At 39.6% G+C, this 16,754-nt stretch overlaps 1 protein-coding gene across 1 annotated transcript in view; it reads right to left on the bottom strand.

Moving 5' to 3' along the window:
* The window catches only part of Cfap95 (cilia and flagella associated protein 95), a 79,238-nt gene that overhangs the window by 21,527 nt on the left and 40,957 nt on the right, over positions 1-16,754 (bottom strand). Inside the window, exons 3-4 of the mRNA XM_051200135.1 lie at positions 12,958-13,076; positions 12,077-12,145 (exon numbers count right to left, since the gene is read on the bottom strand). Of these exons, the coding sequence (XP_051056092.1) occupies positions 12,077-12,145; positions 12,958-13,076 (188 nt within the window). The remainder of the gene's footprint in view (positions 1-12,076; positions 12,146-12,957; positions 13,077-16,754) is intronic.

The raw sequence follows: 16,754 nt of genomic DNA, 5'->3' as shown, positions 1-16,754 counted from the left end.
GCACATCCCATTCTTAACCATCATTTTCTTTTACATTTCATGTCAGTCTAGACTCAATGGTACAAGTATGTAATCCTAGACTTGGGAGGCAGGGGCAGGAGGATCAGAGAGACAAGAGCACCTTGGCAGCATGATAAATTACAGAGTAGTCTGAGACATGAGACATAGACTTTCCCTGTCAAACATATATTAAACTGGTTTGAATGGTCTTGTCATTTCTTCCTGCACCTACCTTTTGATTAAGTCAGATGGAATTCAGTAGCTGTTCAATAGCTCAGAATCCAGTCAGAGTTTTAGAAACTACCTCCTAAAAGGTTAATGAGTATGTGATGGAGAGCAAAGATGAACTGTAGGGCAATTTGAATCTACTGTTAATCCTGATCCAAGACCAGTACTGGCTAAAAATCCCTAGAGTCTTTATAAGCATTCTCCCCTCCTATCAGGAACATAGTGATGGGACCAAGATTTTTCTCCTTTCTGATTTACCCTTCAGTCATTCTGGAACATTCAGACAGTCACTTAAGCACTCTGGATCTTAACAACTCCCATTAATATTTATTCCACAAATATTTATGCAATAGATAAGTGGATTAATTAATGGGGAATCAGGTTTCTTATTCCCATGCTTTAATTTCTTCCTCTACACAGTTAAGAACAACCTCACCCAAATGACTTCAGATGACTGTTAGGAAGGACAGAATGCAGACAAAACATGTGAGGTTCTGAAGGGCAAAGTATGGAATACACAATGAAACATGAAACCAGTGTACTGATTGATGAAACACTCTGTCATCTACTGGACCAGACAAAATCAAAGCCAAGTTCTATTGTTTTCTAGGTCACTTCCTGTTCTTTGGAAAGTCACCACACCCCACCGAGCTGTTGCAGGATCTAAGTATAATGCAATGATATTATTGTCTCATTACTCCTAAAAGAGTATTCAGTCTTCAGATGGAGAATGGATAAAAGGGACAAGACTTGAGAAAGGAGCTAGCTTTGATACTGATGTTAGCAAGCAGGGCTGGATCCCTCTGCTCTCCGATCTCAGTCTCCTGGCATCTGATGCTACCTCAGCAAATGGCCCCATCCCCCTCTGCAGCAGGAAGTCTAGGAAGCAACCTGAAGCCACCTCACCCTCATAATTAAGCAGTGATCCAGCAGATGTCATTTCTTTCTCAATGCATCAAAAAGCTGCACCTCTTTCCCCTGCCACACTGTCATTGCCGATGAGGGGGACCTTATTTTGTTCCCTTGATACATTCACGCGTCTCCTGGTGGCAGCCTCGGTTGATTGTCTACCAGTTTTGTGCTTCCCCCAAAACAAATACCTGATGTCTTCCCTGTACTTGAAAACCTTTCTCAATATTTACATGATCAAACCCAATTTCTTCACATGGCTTTCAGGCACTGCTCAGCTGTCATGAATGTAGACTCACCCCAGGATGGGCTCTGCTCATTCTATCTCTAAATATCCCATTTCCTCTGCTGAAGAATGGCCTTTTCTCCCATTGGTCTAGCAGCTCCGGTGTTCCTTTTATCTTGGAGCCTCTCCTAACCTTCCTAGTCTGAGTGACATTGCTCCATTGTGTCCTATGTTCACTCCCAACATGTAACACCTTGCAAGTTGGTTATTCAACACTATTCTAGCCTGCCCCTCTCTCATGTTTTTCTCCAATACTGCAGCCAAGGTGACCCTGCCAGAGTCTGTCATGATGTGTGGGATGAAGATTTTAGAGAGGGATTCTCTTCAGCTCTTCTTTTTCTTCCCTTCTATAACAGCTTTGCGTTTGCAACTTAGGAACAACACTGAGACTATAAAGATGAAAAGTATCTAATCTCAGGACCCTTAAAACAATGCTTAGCACCATCCCTATCTTGGACTCCTTGTTCTTAGAGTTCATTTGAGGTGCCCAAGTGTATACTTTAATTACCCAGGAACAACTTAACTAAGTCTTCTATTACTTTTAGCTGAGTCCTTGTCTTACCAATACAGCAGAACTGATTATGTTTCCTGCCTTAGATAGCAGACACATGAGACTGTCTTTTGCATCCATTCTACCAATGTCAGTTTTCTCCTGGTGCAAAGTAGACAGTCATCAAGCCTAATAATTTTTGGAATCCATTTGAAAGAATAAAGCATCCATATTAAAGTATTCATGTAAATTAAAAGCACGGGCTCAAATATAGACGGCAGCAAAGGTTTCTGCAATTCTAAAAAGTCCTTACTTTGTTTAAACTATATCTCTACCTCAAAGATGTTCCTATCCACTGAGACCAGCTGAACACTTCAAGTGACTACAAATACTTTGTAAATGACAACTATGTAACTTACATTGTGACAGCAGGTTCACCCCAACATGGATAGGGAAAGTGGAGGTCTATATGCTCTTCTTACATTATCTTTTTATCCTATTGATCTGGAAGCTCAGGTGTCACCTGTACCTGGAACTCTGGCATGGGACATAAGGAAATGTGTGATAGACATGTGTGAATGCCCCCACTGTGACAATTTGAAAACCTTTACCACTCTTCTTGGCTGTGTTGTGGTTGCTGTTTTAACAAAGACTGCTTATGTTTCTGGTGTGTGATATTTTGCTATCCTCAAATACACTGACCTTATCAATAAAGTCAAACTCACACAAATACCTTCCCACTGTTGCCTTTTGTTTTTGTACTCATGACCAACTTCCTCTCAGCAAATTTCACACATACAAATAAATCCTCAAGCATTAACTACAATCCCTAACTGTACGATGAATTTCTGGAATCTATTTATTCTTCAGGTTGGAAATTTTGTATCCTTTGATCAACATTGCTTCATTTAGTCCAACCCCCACCCAGTGCCTAGTAAACACCATTCTACACTACAACTTAACCTTTTAGAATTTAACCTTTTAGATTCCACATGTAAACGAGATAGTGCAGTACTTTTCATGTGTATAGTTTGCTTAACAGGATGCTCCTTGATTTCATCTGTGTTTTCAAAACACAACTTCCATATTTAAGACTGAATAGCACTCTACTAGATGTGTATACTACAGTGTCTCACCCATTAAACCAGCTAGCTAAGCCAATGAGTAACAGAAGTCCTCCTGTCAGTGACCAATGAGCTCCAGAGGTCTTTCTGTCTCTGCCTCCTAAGCACTGAGATTATAAAGCATATGGCACCATGCCCAACTTTTTACATGTGTGCTGGAGATCAAACCCAGGTACTTACTTACATAAGTGCTTTACTGACTGAATCCTCAGGACCTGGTTTGATTTCTGTTTCCCTGATTAGGCACGTTCAGTACTTTCTCATATACCTGATATCTATCTTTATGTCTTCTTTAGAGAAATGGCTATTGGAATTCTTGATCCACTTTCAAGTGATAAAAGGGTTTATTGCTTATTTTGGATATGATTTACAAACACTTTCTCCTGATCTGTAGGTTACCTTTTAATCTTGCTGGTTATTTTGTTGTGAATAATAAGCTTTTTAGTTTGATGAAGTATCATTTATGTAATGTTTCCTCTGGTACCTGTTGCTTTATGTCATATTCATTGAGACCAAAGTCAAGGAGTTTTTCTCCTGTGGTTTTTTTCAGCAGTTTTCACAGTTTGCAGATTCTCCCACCTGACTTACTAGATTATTAGTCCCCAACATTTGACTCACACATATCTCTACTTAGCAATGATCAAACTATAGTATAAAATTATATGTTCAATATTGGAAGAAATAACCACATAAACATGGTACCTAGAGGTATGGAGATTATCTCAATTGTCCATTTTTGTAGATTCAAAGCCAGTAGTGCAAACTGGCCAATTTTTATTATCTCTGATCATCTAGTGGGGTGAATGGGCTCGGCTGGGATTTCTGTCCCATGTGATAACAGAACCACCATGCTTTGCAAGACGGCTCACTCCCACTCTTGGTAGTTATTCTTATCATACAAGTACTCAGCTGGAGATGCCAATACAGTCTGCTGTCACCTCCGTGTGACTGCCCTGCACATCTTAACTTTCACAGTTTATCAGCTGGAGTCCAAGAATCAGAAAGCAGAAACCACCAGTTTTCTTAAAGTCTGCACTGGAAAGTTTGGAATCTCACTTCTGCAACATTCTGTTTCAGAGGAAGAACTATCTGTAAGTCAAAACAAGTATTTCCCTTAATTATTCAAGCATGACTTGGGCTCCAACAACTTGTAAATATGAGAGTAAAACTAATAAAAACAAATGCTTCCAAATAGCTAGTTATGGATGAACACTACTCTAGTGGCTTTGTATATGTTAATTCATTACTCCTAAGAGTTTTCTAGATTGATTTCATCATTTACATGCTGAATAGAGTAAAACATAAGCCCAGAGACTAAAGTAATACGTCCAAACTCTCATGCTGGTACCTAATAATAAGCCAGGATTTGAGCTAAGACGTTTGGATATTAGTGAGATGACTCAGCAAGTAAAAGTACTTGCCAACAAGTCTGACAAATTGAGTTCAATCCCCAGGATACTCTTAATGGAAAGAGAAAACTGAATTCCAAAAGTTGTCCACAAACATGCCATGGCATGTGAGCACACCCACCACACAAAATAACAGATATAATTTTTAAAATGTATTAACACCAAAACTTATGGTCTGAGATGTTTTATTATTCAGAAGAATGATAGAACAACTAGAATTTTGATAAGTAGTTTAGTTCTAGTTGGCCGAATTTCATGAAATGACTTCAGAGCCAAGTAACTACTATTCCTCCCCACATTACTCCCGATGCAATGTATCCCTGCTTTTCCTTATAGCCGTATTGGGGGAGTGGTACAAGTCCGATTTGATCTCAAATTTGGGTTGTGTGCCTTGGCAAGGGTTGTTTTAACACCTAGTAATATCTTGTTCCATTTGCTATCACCCTATAACTCCAATAATTTGATTTTTAAAAAAATGTATGTGATACAGTATCTCTTGGCTCTTGAGGTGTGACATAGCAATCGACCAATGGCTGATTCACACTGCCCTTTGTTCCCTGTTTGTTGTCTGCATCTGATTCCAACACAGTAGCTTCTCAAATTCCATCAACAAAGCTGGGCTTCTTGGGTTTCCAGGTCTGCTCAATGAGGCAGTCCAGGTGTCTGTGACAAACACTATTGCAGAAATGAGATTCAGGCTTTCCAGTGCTTTCTCATTCTTGGACTCCAGCTGATATACCGCGATACTTAAGATGTGCAGGGCAGTCACACGGAGGTGACAGCACACTGTATTGGCATCTCCAGCTGAGTTCTTACACGATAAGAAGAATAACTACCAAGAGTGGGAGTGAGCCGCCTTGCAAAGCATGGTGGTTCTGTTATCACATGGGGCAGAAACCCCAGCCGAGTCCAATCACCCCACCAGATGACCAGAGATAACAAAGTGGCCAAATTGAAACTGAAACCTGCATTGCCCCTTCCCCTCAGCATCCATTTCCTATCATAGCATGCTCTCCAAATGTCCATGTCTGGATCAAGTGACCAACACCTGGGCTTGTGGCAGGGTGAAATGGACAGAATCAGCCTGGCTGTCACATGGCCTAGCTGGATTACAATGAACGGAAGCAAGGATGCTACCCAAAAGAAGAAGCCTAACCCCACGAAAGTGAACAGTCCTACAGAAGTTGGAGACAAGACTGGGGCTCAGATCTATTTCCCTTCTACTCTGTGGCCTCTCGCCCACCCCACCCTCCTTGTCACAGCTGATTATTATTTACTCCACATTGTTTTTACAGTGTTTTCCTTCTAGAAATATGTTCAGCAACTAGGTAGTATTTCACCAAGAGACAAGTCATCACAGGAAGTAGAGAAGAAATAAATGCTTTGCCTCACTTGCAGAAAGAAAAAAATGAAGAGAAGGAAAACACCCTTGCGATTTATATGCAGTCCCTTCTCCCACTGCAGAGTGTGGCAGGTTTTAGAAATGCTGGCGGCCCGTGAGAGGAACGAACTAGGAGCAGTTAAACTAAAGCCGAGCTTGCTAACTGCTACTGTGAAGAGCCCACTTCACACATGTAGAAAGGAGCTCTCTGCCAACAATGGACACTTGACTGCCTCAATTACCTCTTGGTCTCATTTAATTTGCCTATTTAGATACCTTGCCCTGTGTAGCCATTAATTAACACAGGAAAAAGGATGTTACAGATCATTTGGTTCAACCCCTAGTGTTCCAGATGGAAACCAGGGAGGATTATTAGCTAAGAGCAAGGTCACCTAGTCGGTTCTGTGCAGGCCCAGAGGTCCCAGATTCCCTATTTTCCCAAACTGTACTGTTTCTCATTTGGTGTCAAAAGCTACCTGGTGACCAATACACTGTTAATTTTCTTTTTCATCTGTATTCTGAAAACAAGACACATTTGTTATAAAATGTCAACAAATATGCACTAGTCACCACCATGGGAGGCAATGGAATTTGATAACAATGACACAATATAGGACTCAGAGCTGACCTTGTGCAAAATCTTCCTTGGGCATTTCTCCACTCAGCATTGGGTGCTGAGTGCTGGGTTTCTCTCAAGTTAATACCAGTTCCTGTGGACATGCGTCCCATGCTACAAATAGCATAGGGAGAACTCCTATGTAAAAGGGAGGAAGGAAGGGAGAGAGGGGAGGAAGAGAGGGAAAGGAGGGAAGGAGGGAGGAAGGGAGGAAGGGAGGGAGGGAGGGAGGGAGGGAGGGAGGGAGGACTGCAGGCAGTAGGCAGGCAGCCCTGATTTCTCCTATGGCATCTCATCACAAGATCATACATAGTATTGTGTATGTAGATATGTATATGTATGTAAACACACACATACACACACACCTCTGATAACTAAGACCTTCACATAAATAGAGTTTGTGTTAGGTAATCAAACAGTCAAGGACCCACTTACACGTAAGTTAGTTCCCCATGCCTCATAAACAGTACTTCTAAATTAAGTTCAACTTACTTTAGAGGCTTGAGAATAAGGTGGAAAGGCAAAGAAAAACTTAATTAGCATATGTGGTAGATACACGCTCTCATTCTCTTCCCCTATGTTCTTAAGGAACTGTGCCTCCCACCATTGTCTTCATCTTGTCTGTCTGTATACATGGAGTAAAAGTAAGATGTCCCAATGACCAAAAGCAAAACAGCACTGTTGGTTTCTAAGAGAGTTTTGAGCATCCTTGATTTTCAAAGCTCCTATCACCAACCATGGACAATGCCTGGGAAACTGGCTGATAAGAAAAAGTATAGCTGTATCTCAAGGGAAATACCAGCTAATTCAGCCTTCAAGTCTACAAATGTCACTTCAGGTTTATCCCTTATATATAAATTTTAATTTCTATCTAGCTGCTTTCTTGTACTCAGGGTCCTCTAAGGGAACTGACAGAATGAATATGTATACTAAAGGGTGAATTATTAGATTGTTTTACAGGATGTGATCTGGGTAGTTCAACAATGGCTGACTCACACTGGAGAGGGCAAGAATTGGGTAGTTGCTCAGTATGTGAAGCTGGATGTCACAATGGCCCCAGTATGGAGCTGAAGAGCTTGAGGATTCCTAGAGGGATACTCAGTTTTGGTCTACATTGGAACCCCAAAGATACTGTTCTCTCATCAATGAAGGGCAGCCAGTGGCAGGTGCTATTCACAATTTAGTATGTATCTTCCTGTTTTAAATAATCTGATCAAGGAAATCTCTCACATGAGCGCCCAGCAGTTTGTTTTAGTTGATTCCAGATGCCATCAAATTGATCAATCAAGACTAGCCTCCACATTTCTCAAGTACAATTTCCCCCTTTTCCTTAGTCCATGGCTTGTAAAGAAGACCTTATTATGGAGCCTCTTTCCCTAGTTAAAGTCAGTAGTGTCAAGACGGTGGAATGAAATACTGTAGTTGCTCTTCAGTGTCTCACTGAGCTGTTACCAGTTGATGAATAAATAGTGTTTCCTTCATATTGGTACAAAGTGATACAGCAGCCCTGGGTTGAGTTATAAGAAAATGAAGTAGACAATCCAACACCATTACAACATAAATGGTGTTATCGAGAAATTAAGGTAACAATGATCCCAAACAGTAAGGCTCTATCCACTTTCTAATTTTTTTTCCTTAAGTGGTAACATGGAGTTTAAATTTACATTATGAATACAGCTTCACTTTCATAAGCTGGGGCACATTATTTTGGTCCATTGAGCAAACTCATTCTTATTCATTGCCTTTTAAAGTTGACATTTAACTTCCACAGCTGTACAGCTAGCAAACAGCAAAAGAAATTTTAATATTCAAGAGAGTAGTTTTCAAACTACCACAGGATTCTACTGTGTGCCATCCTGTAATTAATATACGTTCATTGAGAGGAAGAATTACATAAGGAATCAATTGAAGAGGGACTGGGTTGCACATATGTTTATTTCCTTGCTCGTACTCACAAATCAAATTACACAAACAAGTAATTCTTGCAATTCAAACTAGTAAGTGATGATTTCTAAAAGACTTGTCTTCAAAAGCATTCACTAAAATTAAAAACATTTGTATTTACAGCCTTGAATCCCTGAATCAAATAAGATAGGAATTTGGCATTCCTTTTTCCTCATAATTTGCTGTTGAACATTAGAAATAAACAATTTTCTGAAAACATAACTATGCTACAGCTACAGCTACAGCATATTAGACTCTCCACATCCCACCACCCAAGGGAATGGAGATGTGGCTGCCTTGCCCTTCAGAGCAAGGAACTCAGAAAGTTGGGGGCCGAAATCATTACAAAGATGAATGATGCTTAGACAAAAGAAGTTTCGAGTGCTATGAATTTCCAAAAGGAGGGACCTAACCGAGGCATGGGAATGGGGACACAGTGTAAGAAGGTCTTCAGGAAAAGACATGCACATCAATCCCGCTTCCTCAAAGGCCCCATTAAAACTTCCTAAATATGTATGCCTAAATACATAAATATATGTGTATTACATATACAAATGTATATATACACATGTGTATGCATATACATATATGTATACACACTACAGAAATTAATAAAAAAAAGGTTATGAATTTGAAAAGGAGAAAGAAGGGATATATTGGAGGGTCTGGAGGGAGGAAAGGGAAGGGGAAATGATGTAATTACATTATAACCTCAAAAAAAATTAAAAAATACTTTAAACATTTTATTTTTAGAATATTTTAGAAATTAGAGCCCACAAGAACACAGAGAGCAGAAGGAACAGGAGAAACAAAATTTGAATGCTCAAAAGAAGAGGAACCTGGCTTGGAAAAGTTAATCTGAAGTTAGTAAAAGGAGTTGGGAAGAAATATTTGCTCAATGGCATAATTTAATCGCAGTCTCTTATTGCAGTAAACATCTATTCGGCCTATTTGTTTATCCTGATCCTTATTTACCTCAATAGTCTCTCTCCCAAGTCACTAGAGGGTAACTGCCTCATCCCTCCTCAACACTCACTGGAAAGGGTAAAAGAGAGTCCTTTGTCAACAACATAATCCTGTGACTCTAAAAAGCAGACTTAGAATTGATGTCCCAGCGTGATTACCCTTGCTTCAAGGACAAAGGTCTTTCACCTATCACCTGAAAGACTAGGAACCTCAAGATTGGGAGCCTCCACCAGAGATCTGACCCCGATGATGCTGCTTTGAAAGAATGATCTGCATAGTCCCCTCCTGTGAAGCCCCATGTCAGAAAGTCTCACAAGTCTCGAGGGCTTTGAGTCCCACCACTGATCATGTCTATAAATGACCAAAGACCCATTACCAGGATAACAGAAAACTCACAAGTTTAAAAAAAAAAAAAAAAAGAAAGAAAGAAAAAAAAAAGAAAGAAAAAGAAAGCATCTTGGAGAAAGAAAGGAAGAAAACCAAGAAAAACAGTTATTAATAATACTCCAGGCGCAGAAGAAAAAAAATCCTGTGGGTGTGAACTTAAATAATAAAAGGTGAATTCAAAAGAAAGGAAAGAAGGTGTTATGAAACAAAACAAAGAGAGAGAGAGAAAAGGCCAAGAAATCAGATGACCCAGACAAGCAACTCCATCTCCAAAAAAAGGATTTGCAGACTGGAGAACAGAAGAGGAGAAATAAATCTCCAAATGTTCCCGACTTCAAGCAAGTTTATAGAGTAAAGCACCCAGCAGAGTGGACACAAGGCCCACATCAGTTACCATGGTGAGTCCTGCAATACGTACCAGGACACTTAGAATCTCATCATGATTTTAACTGTTCTAGCGGAAGCTTCACCCCACCCCTGGCAACCATATATGCAAAGAGTCTGGAATGTTCTTGTGGAAGTTTCACCAAAGGCTCCTGTCCTATCTCTCTCCAAACCCTGCCTCATCTCAGAAAGCCCACCAAATGATGACCTCTCTCCCAGATATGTTCAAGATCATTCTCACAGGGAATATAAACTGTCCCCAGAAAACAGGGTTTTCTGGTCTCTCTTTCCCATCTCCTCTCTGAGAGCCTGGAAAATCATCTGGGAGCATTGGATCCATTAAATGTAGACTTTTTCTAATTCAGTTTGATTTGGTCTGATTTGGATTGTTGTGTCAGTGGAGAGGTTTATTGGAATTAAGAAACTTTTCAATAACCTCAAATAAAAACATTTCTTTACCCATAAAAATATCCATGTCTTGCTTGCTGAACAGTCAATTCTCACTGTTCACTGCATGCTCTAGGATACTGCCACAAACACCCAAACACCGAATTAGCAAATACAGAACCATCACAAAAGGAAAATTCGAGGCCAGGTCCCTGCAAGCCTCTAGCGCTCCTGTGTGTGTTTTGGTTTTGTTTTAATCCCATTTTGTTAGAGAAAGAGCCTTGTGTAGCCCTGATGGTGTCAAACACGCAATCCTCTTGCCTCAGCCTCACAACTGTCAAGATTGCAGGTGTGAATGAAGTCCCTATAAACCTCTGGTTACATTTGACCAACTGATCAACACACAACCTTATTTTGAGTGTGTCTGCTTAAGGACATCTTATTTATTATCTACTTGTGGTTCAGGTACCTTGAATTTAACCACCAATTACTCTAACTCTTGCCTGAATGAAACTTCCTTAATGCCTGATTTCTTTCCTTCCAAAGGCACAAATAGCTCTCTTGAACTTGAAAAGAAGACACCTCCCCAGCTCTACATTTAGGAAGCGTTTTTAATGAGACTGACAGATTGCATAAAAGTTAGCAAAGCATGACATTTAGCAATCTATGAAAAGGACACATGCTCATAGTGTAAGAGCTGCAACAGCAACACAGATCATCTTTTATTACCTCAGCTAGAAGGGTGTGCGAAGGTGACCTGATTCTTACACATGCCACAGATGATTTCATCAGCTTTGTATTGCCGGAATTCTTTTAGCCAATAGCCTCTGAACCCTGCCCCTTGCCTGCTTGCTCATTTGGTAGAGACTCAGGGTCATGGATTTGGGACCCATGTTGGACACTAACATGTTATTGACAATAGTAATAGAGTTCATGAAAGCCCAGATAAAGGAAAGTCAGGTATTTATTGGGGAATCACCCACAAATAACAAAGCAAGGTAGAGTAGCACTGAGGTCTTCCGCCCTTAGCTGCTGGATACTACCATCCACTTTTGACCATCACCCAAGAGCGCCTGCTCCAAGTCCACACTTAGCCGCAAGGGGCTGGCACCTTAAAGACTATTGACTGAAAGAGTTCCTACAACAGCTTTGCATTTTGTTTTGTTGTTTTGTTTTTTGCAAGGCATGCTTGTTTTGACTGTTTCAGAGAAAAGTCTCACTATGTAATCCAAGCTGACCTGGAACTCACAACACGTGCACTGCAGCATCCCAAATGTTGTCAATACAAGCATGGGCCATTCTGCCATCATTTAAAGATTGCAAGTGAATGTTAGAGAGTGGAAGAATTCAAATGTAAGTGCTGTTTTATTTGCTGTGGTCATAATTGTTACTGTTGTCATTACTGTTAGTTGATGTTGTGCCTCTTTATGGACAGACGTCTGCTGTTAAAAGAAAGTAAAACATCATGTAAAGGACATTCTGGTGACCTTGAAAAACTGACCCCAGTAAGTAAAGCTGTTGAATCAATATTTTGTACAATCAGCAGCAGTTTAAGGACAACTTACGGTTTTCTCTGATCTGGTGGGGATCCCATAAAAACATCCCGAAAGCCTGTGGGAGGCAACCCAGGATCCCTGTAAGCAAGACAGTGTCTTAAGAAACACATCAGACTTCCACATTTGACATTTCAAAGCCATTTAGAACTAATTTGGAGTCAATGACTTTTAGAATTATTTTTAAAGTTTGTGGTATTTATATACTTTGAAAACTAAAATAAGCCAAGAGATTTTAATATTTGTCATTACTTTGAAATGCACTTTCCAATAATTACAGAATAAAACAAAGGCTACTCTATGTACTTCTCTGGAGGGGTGTTCTGGCTGATGTAGGACAGCAGGTGTGGCTACACATAGCTGTTACCTTCAAGGACTCTGTTTCTTTCTGGAGAAATACACACAAAGAAATACCTGTAATCCCCATGAATCAGACTTAAAAATACACAAACTACAAGAACAGCAGAGCAACTCATCTTGAATCAATGACAACTTACCTAATTCTGACTGGCAAGCAGTATTTCTAGGCATAGGTCATACTTTCTTCCAAACTTCAGAACAATCCTCTGAAGTAAGCATTTAAATAACTCGCATTGTACACAGGTACAAACAAGACCATAGATGCCAAATAACTCTGAAAATTCTACAAGTGAGGCTCAAGCCCAAAGAGTAGGCACCCTGAGCCTGAATAATATGTCAATAAAATGTGAGTTTTAGTTGAACCTTGAATAAGTAAAACCTTCATTGGTAAATGATGGTGGGTGAAGAATCCTTTTGCAAACAAGGTAGAGAATAAACAGAAAGCAGAAAATTTATGACCTAGTCTTTCCAGTGAATATAAACCCTTCCTGAAATTTGTGGGTTCTACAAGCAAAAGAAGAGAAAACGAATACCTTTCCAAAATCCCAGGGCATGTTGTCTCCTCATTTATTAAGGCCTTTTTCTTATTTTGCACCAAGTCTTTGTTTAAAAAAGCCTGGGACATCTGTTCACGGGTTTCTGATATCAACCTCTGGAGAAATAGAAGCCACATACAAGAAAAATTAATTAATCATCAGCAAGGTCAGGCACTAGAATATTTCCCTACTAAGGCATATTCTGATTTTAATTACTGACTCCAGTTCTCATTTCAAACATTTAAAAAACAAAAACAAAAACAGCTCATTGCCACTACTCCATTGTAAATACCTGAAAATAGCAATTCCTGTTTGTTGTTGGGAAATAATAATCAATTCATTTCTCCCATAAAATGGGAAGTGCTCATTCAACTAGGTACTAACTCTTCCCAGTTTCCCCCCTTTTTAACTCTTTCAGGATTGGTAATTTTTTTAACTTCCCTAGAAAACCCTAAAGGCTTTCAAGGTCTTCAAATATCATTGCCACAATGTTCCATATTGTCCATTCCCTACCGAAGGATAATTCACTGGGTCATCAATCAATTATTACTATGAAGGATCATCTGAAAATTATGATATACTTAGACCATGTGCAGAAGCATGGTGAGTAGCATCTAGAGGACCTTAGGAATGAAAAATTCTTCCTAAGAGCTGGAAGACTGCAGTAAGCTAAGAATTCAGTATTGTTAGCATAGAAGCTTAGATGATCAGGACTCTGAAGGCCCCCAACAAAGAAGCAGAATTTATCAGCAAGAAAATATGGTATCTTCTTAACCCAGAAGATTAGATTTCCCAAGACAACCAGTCAAACTCCAGAATGCATCATACCCCAAAGAATTTGTGTAGCACAAATAATAAAAACCCAGAGACAGATATCTGGGTTCAAGCTGAAGAACAGAAAAGCAAAGTAGCCAACCACTGGAGAGTTCTTACCTCTACCAAGGCTGGGGCAATACTGTCCTCAACATGACTGCAGACTGACTGACTCCTGTCTCCTCACATCTTATATTCCTCTCTAGTCCTGGTATTAAATGTGTACACCACCACCAACGGCCTCTATTGCTAACTAGTGTGGCTGCTGGAATTAAAAGGATATGCCACCAATGACTGGCCAGTATCTTTGACTAGTGTGACTAACTTTGCACTGTGATCTTGAGGCAATCTTTGTTAGCTCATAAACAAAATACCACAAGATTGTTTATAACATTTTTTTTTTAAAAAGTGTGTTTTGGGGGACCAATCTTAAGAAACCTGAATCTTTGATCACAAGATTATCATAGCTATAGTCAAAGGCTTCAGTACATTTTGGTTAGCACAGGCTCTGCTCAAGGCAATTTTAACCAGTATCTCTGGTTATGGTCCCCTGATCTAAGTCATGGCTTTCTAGATTCTTGGCTTCTCTGACCACTGATCTCAGAAGACCACAACCTATTGAATCACATGGCCTCCCCAACATAACTTTTCCTCCTCTGATCCATATGCCATTATCTTGTTTTTTGTTTGTTTGCTTGTTTGCTTGGATTTTCCTGCTCACAAACCAGGAACAAAGAAACCTAGCTTGGGCCTTGTACATTGTAACAAAAAGAATAAATATTTAAATGACTCTTAGGGATGAGTTAGAAGCCATCATTTTATGTGAAAGTATAAGGTTTTAAAAATTAACTTCCCAACCCTCTGAAGGCTATATGAAGCAAAGGTGTTTCCAGGCATGTGAAGTTTCAAGTCTCCACACCAGAGTTAGAGTATAGCAAGTGGTTGACAAAGAGATAAAGAACTTGTCTAGCCCCAGAGCCTACTCAAAGCTCCTGTCTAAGTAAGGCAAATGCTACCCACTGATATTAGGTCTTGCTTCTTCCTCTTCAACAGTAGAATCTCACATTTCAGCTGGACTCATGGAGTTATGGACTATATGTTCTAGCCTCCTGCCACATTTATACAGCTTATACATTACACCATAGAGCATTAGTGGAAGTCATTTATACAGCTTCTTGGGACAATTTTTTCATATTCCTCTTCCCACTACACAGAAGGTAAGCTTTGTAATTGGTATCCAGCAGCCATTCTGGATCTTAACCAAGAAATGGCAGAGAAGAAAGCTATGAGGAAAGATTTCTTGGGACCATCTGTGAAACTTCCATACTAGTTCTGGTCTGCTATCCCCAGACTTTTTACATGAGAAAATAAAATCTTATGTGAACAGTCTTTGTTGATTTCGGGATGGATGCTCATAGCCAAATATAATCCTAAACTATCTTAATGTGAAAAATCACTTTATAACCTGTTATAAGCATAATTCATAAAAGTACTTTCATATGTTCAAAAATCTTTTATAATATATATATATATATATATATATATATAGAGAGAGAGAGAGAGAGAGAGAGAGAGATTGGCAATAATTTGGTGCATGAGATAGCTAAATTAATGTAGCACAAACTCAGGATAATCACTACAATTTCCATTTGATTTGCATAATAAAGTATAGCTTGAGTCAAGTGATAATATTTTTTCAAAATCAAATGTTTACGAGAAGCTCATTTCAAAATATCTTAAATATTTCCTATTTTCTTTGGAGTCATTTTTTTAAAGATCCCAATTTCTAAATTTCCAGAATAAACTCACCTATATGTGATGCATTTAAGAAAACCCATTAGACATAAAGTCTGCATAACAGGCTAGAAGGAGGTCCACTTACAATGTCCCCATACATTACACACTTGAGGGGAGCCAGCATCCTGCTCAGTGTGGTTTACATCCTATGGCTCAGCTCAATGCAGAATCTCCTTGGTTCCTATAGGGCCTGGAAACGCTGACTCCTCTGAAGGAATTACAAATACATCCTAAGTCAAGTTTTTCCATCTGATGCCACAAGCTGCTTCCAGAAAGCCCAACCTGCAGGGAACACTGACATTCCCTAGGTCATACCCTCAAGGCCCTAACTTAGAGTCTACCCTTTTAGATGTGCTCACTACCTTCACTCTCTTTCCAGTTTCTCCATCCTCTAAAACTTGTGGCCAGTTCTTTTCAATTACTTGTTTGTTTATTTTCATATCATCTGGGTGAATAAAAGGACAAAACATTGAAATCTAGTTATTGCTCAAATGCTTTGTGTGGTCTACAAGAGTAGCATGTCACCTTTGGAATAAAGATGAGATCTAAGCTCTTTGATCAGTAACAAAGACTGTTTTATTTAAGCCTGTTAAATAGTACTTTTAATCAAGGATGAGGTGTTTTTTTAAATCATTGTTAAGGTCCAAGACATTGTTAACAAGTCCTCTATTGAAAAAATCACCAGCTACTTTATCCCAGTGTTCGCAGACTTTATTTTAATCCTGCTGTACTCTCCATGAGCCTCACCTCCCCATCCACTTCCATTCCCTGGGGACTCTGCCTCTTTTTTGGTGAGGACCCAGGATCCCATGAATTCTTTTGTGCTACCCCTCTCAACCTTGACTTCTAGCCCATCTCCATTCCTTTGTGTCATCTACAGACCTAAAGAGACACTCTCTACCAGGTACCGACAGCCAGCCATCACATTTATCCAAGATCTGAAGTAGGCTATGACAACCAAAGAACAGAACACCCACCCAACAAAGACAAGACCAGATACCTACATCATGAAACACCTCAACCATTATAAACTCTAGTTGATTAGATCCCAGCACACACACACACACACACACACACACACACACACACACACACACACAAATACAAACATGAACAACCAAGACAGTATGCCTCTTCAATAAGATAGCATCTCTATTGCAATAGGCTAAGAGAAAAATCAATGT

This window comes from Phodopus roborovskii, unplaced genomic scaffold (assembly GCF_943737965.1).
Source record: "Phodopus roborovskii unplaced genomic scaffold, PHOROB, whole genome shotgun sequence".
In the NCBI taxonomy this organism is placed as follows: Eukaryota; Metazoa; Chordata; class Mammalia; order Rodentia; family Cricetidae; genus Phodopus; species Phodopus roborovskii.
This window is presented reverse-complemented; position numbering and strand designations above follow the sequence as displayed.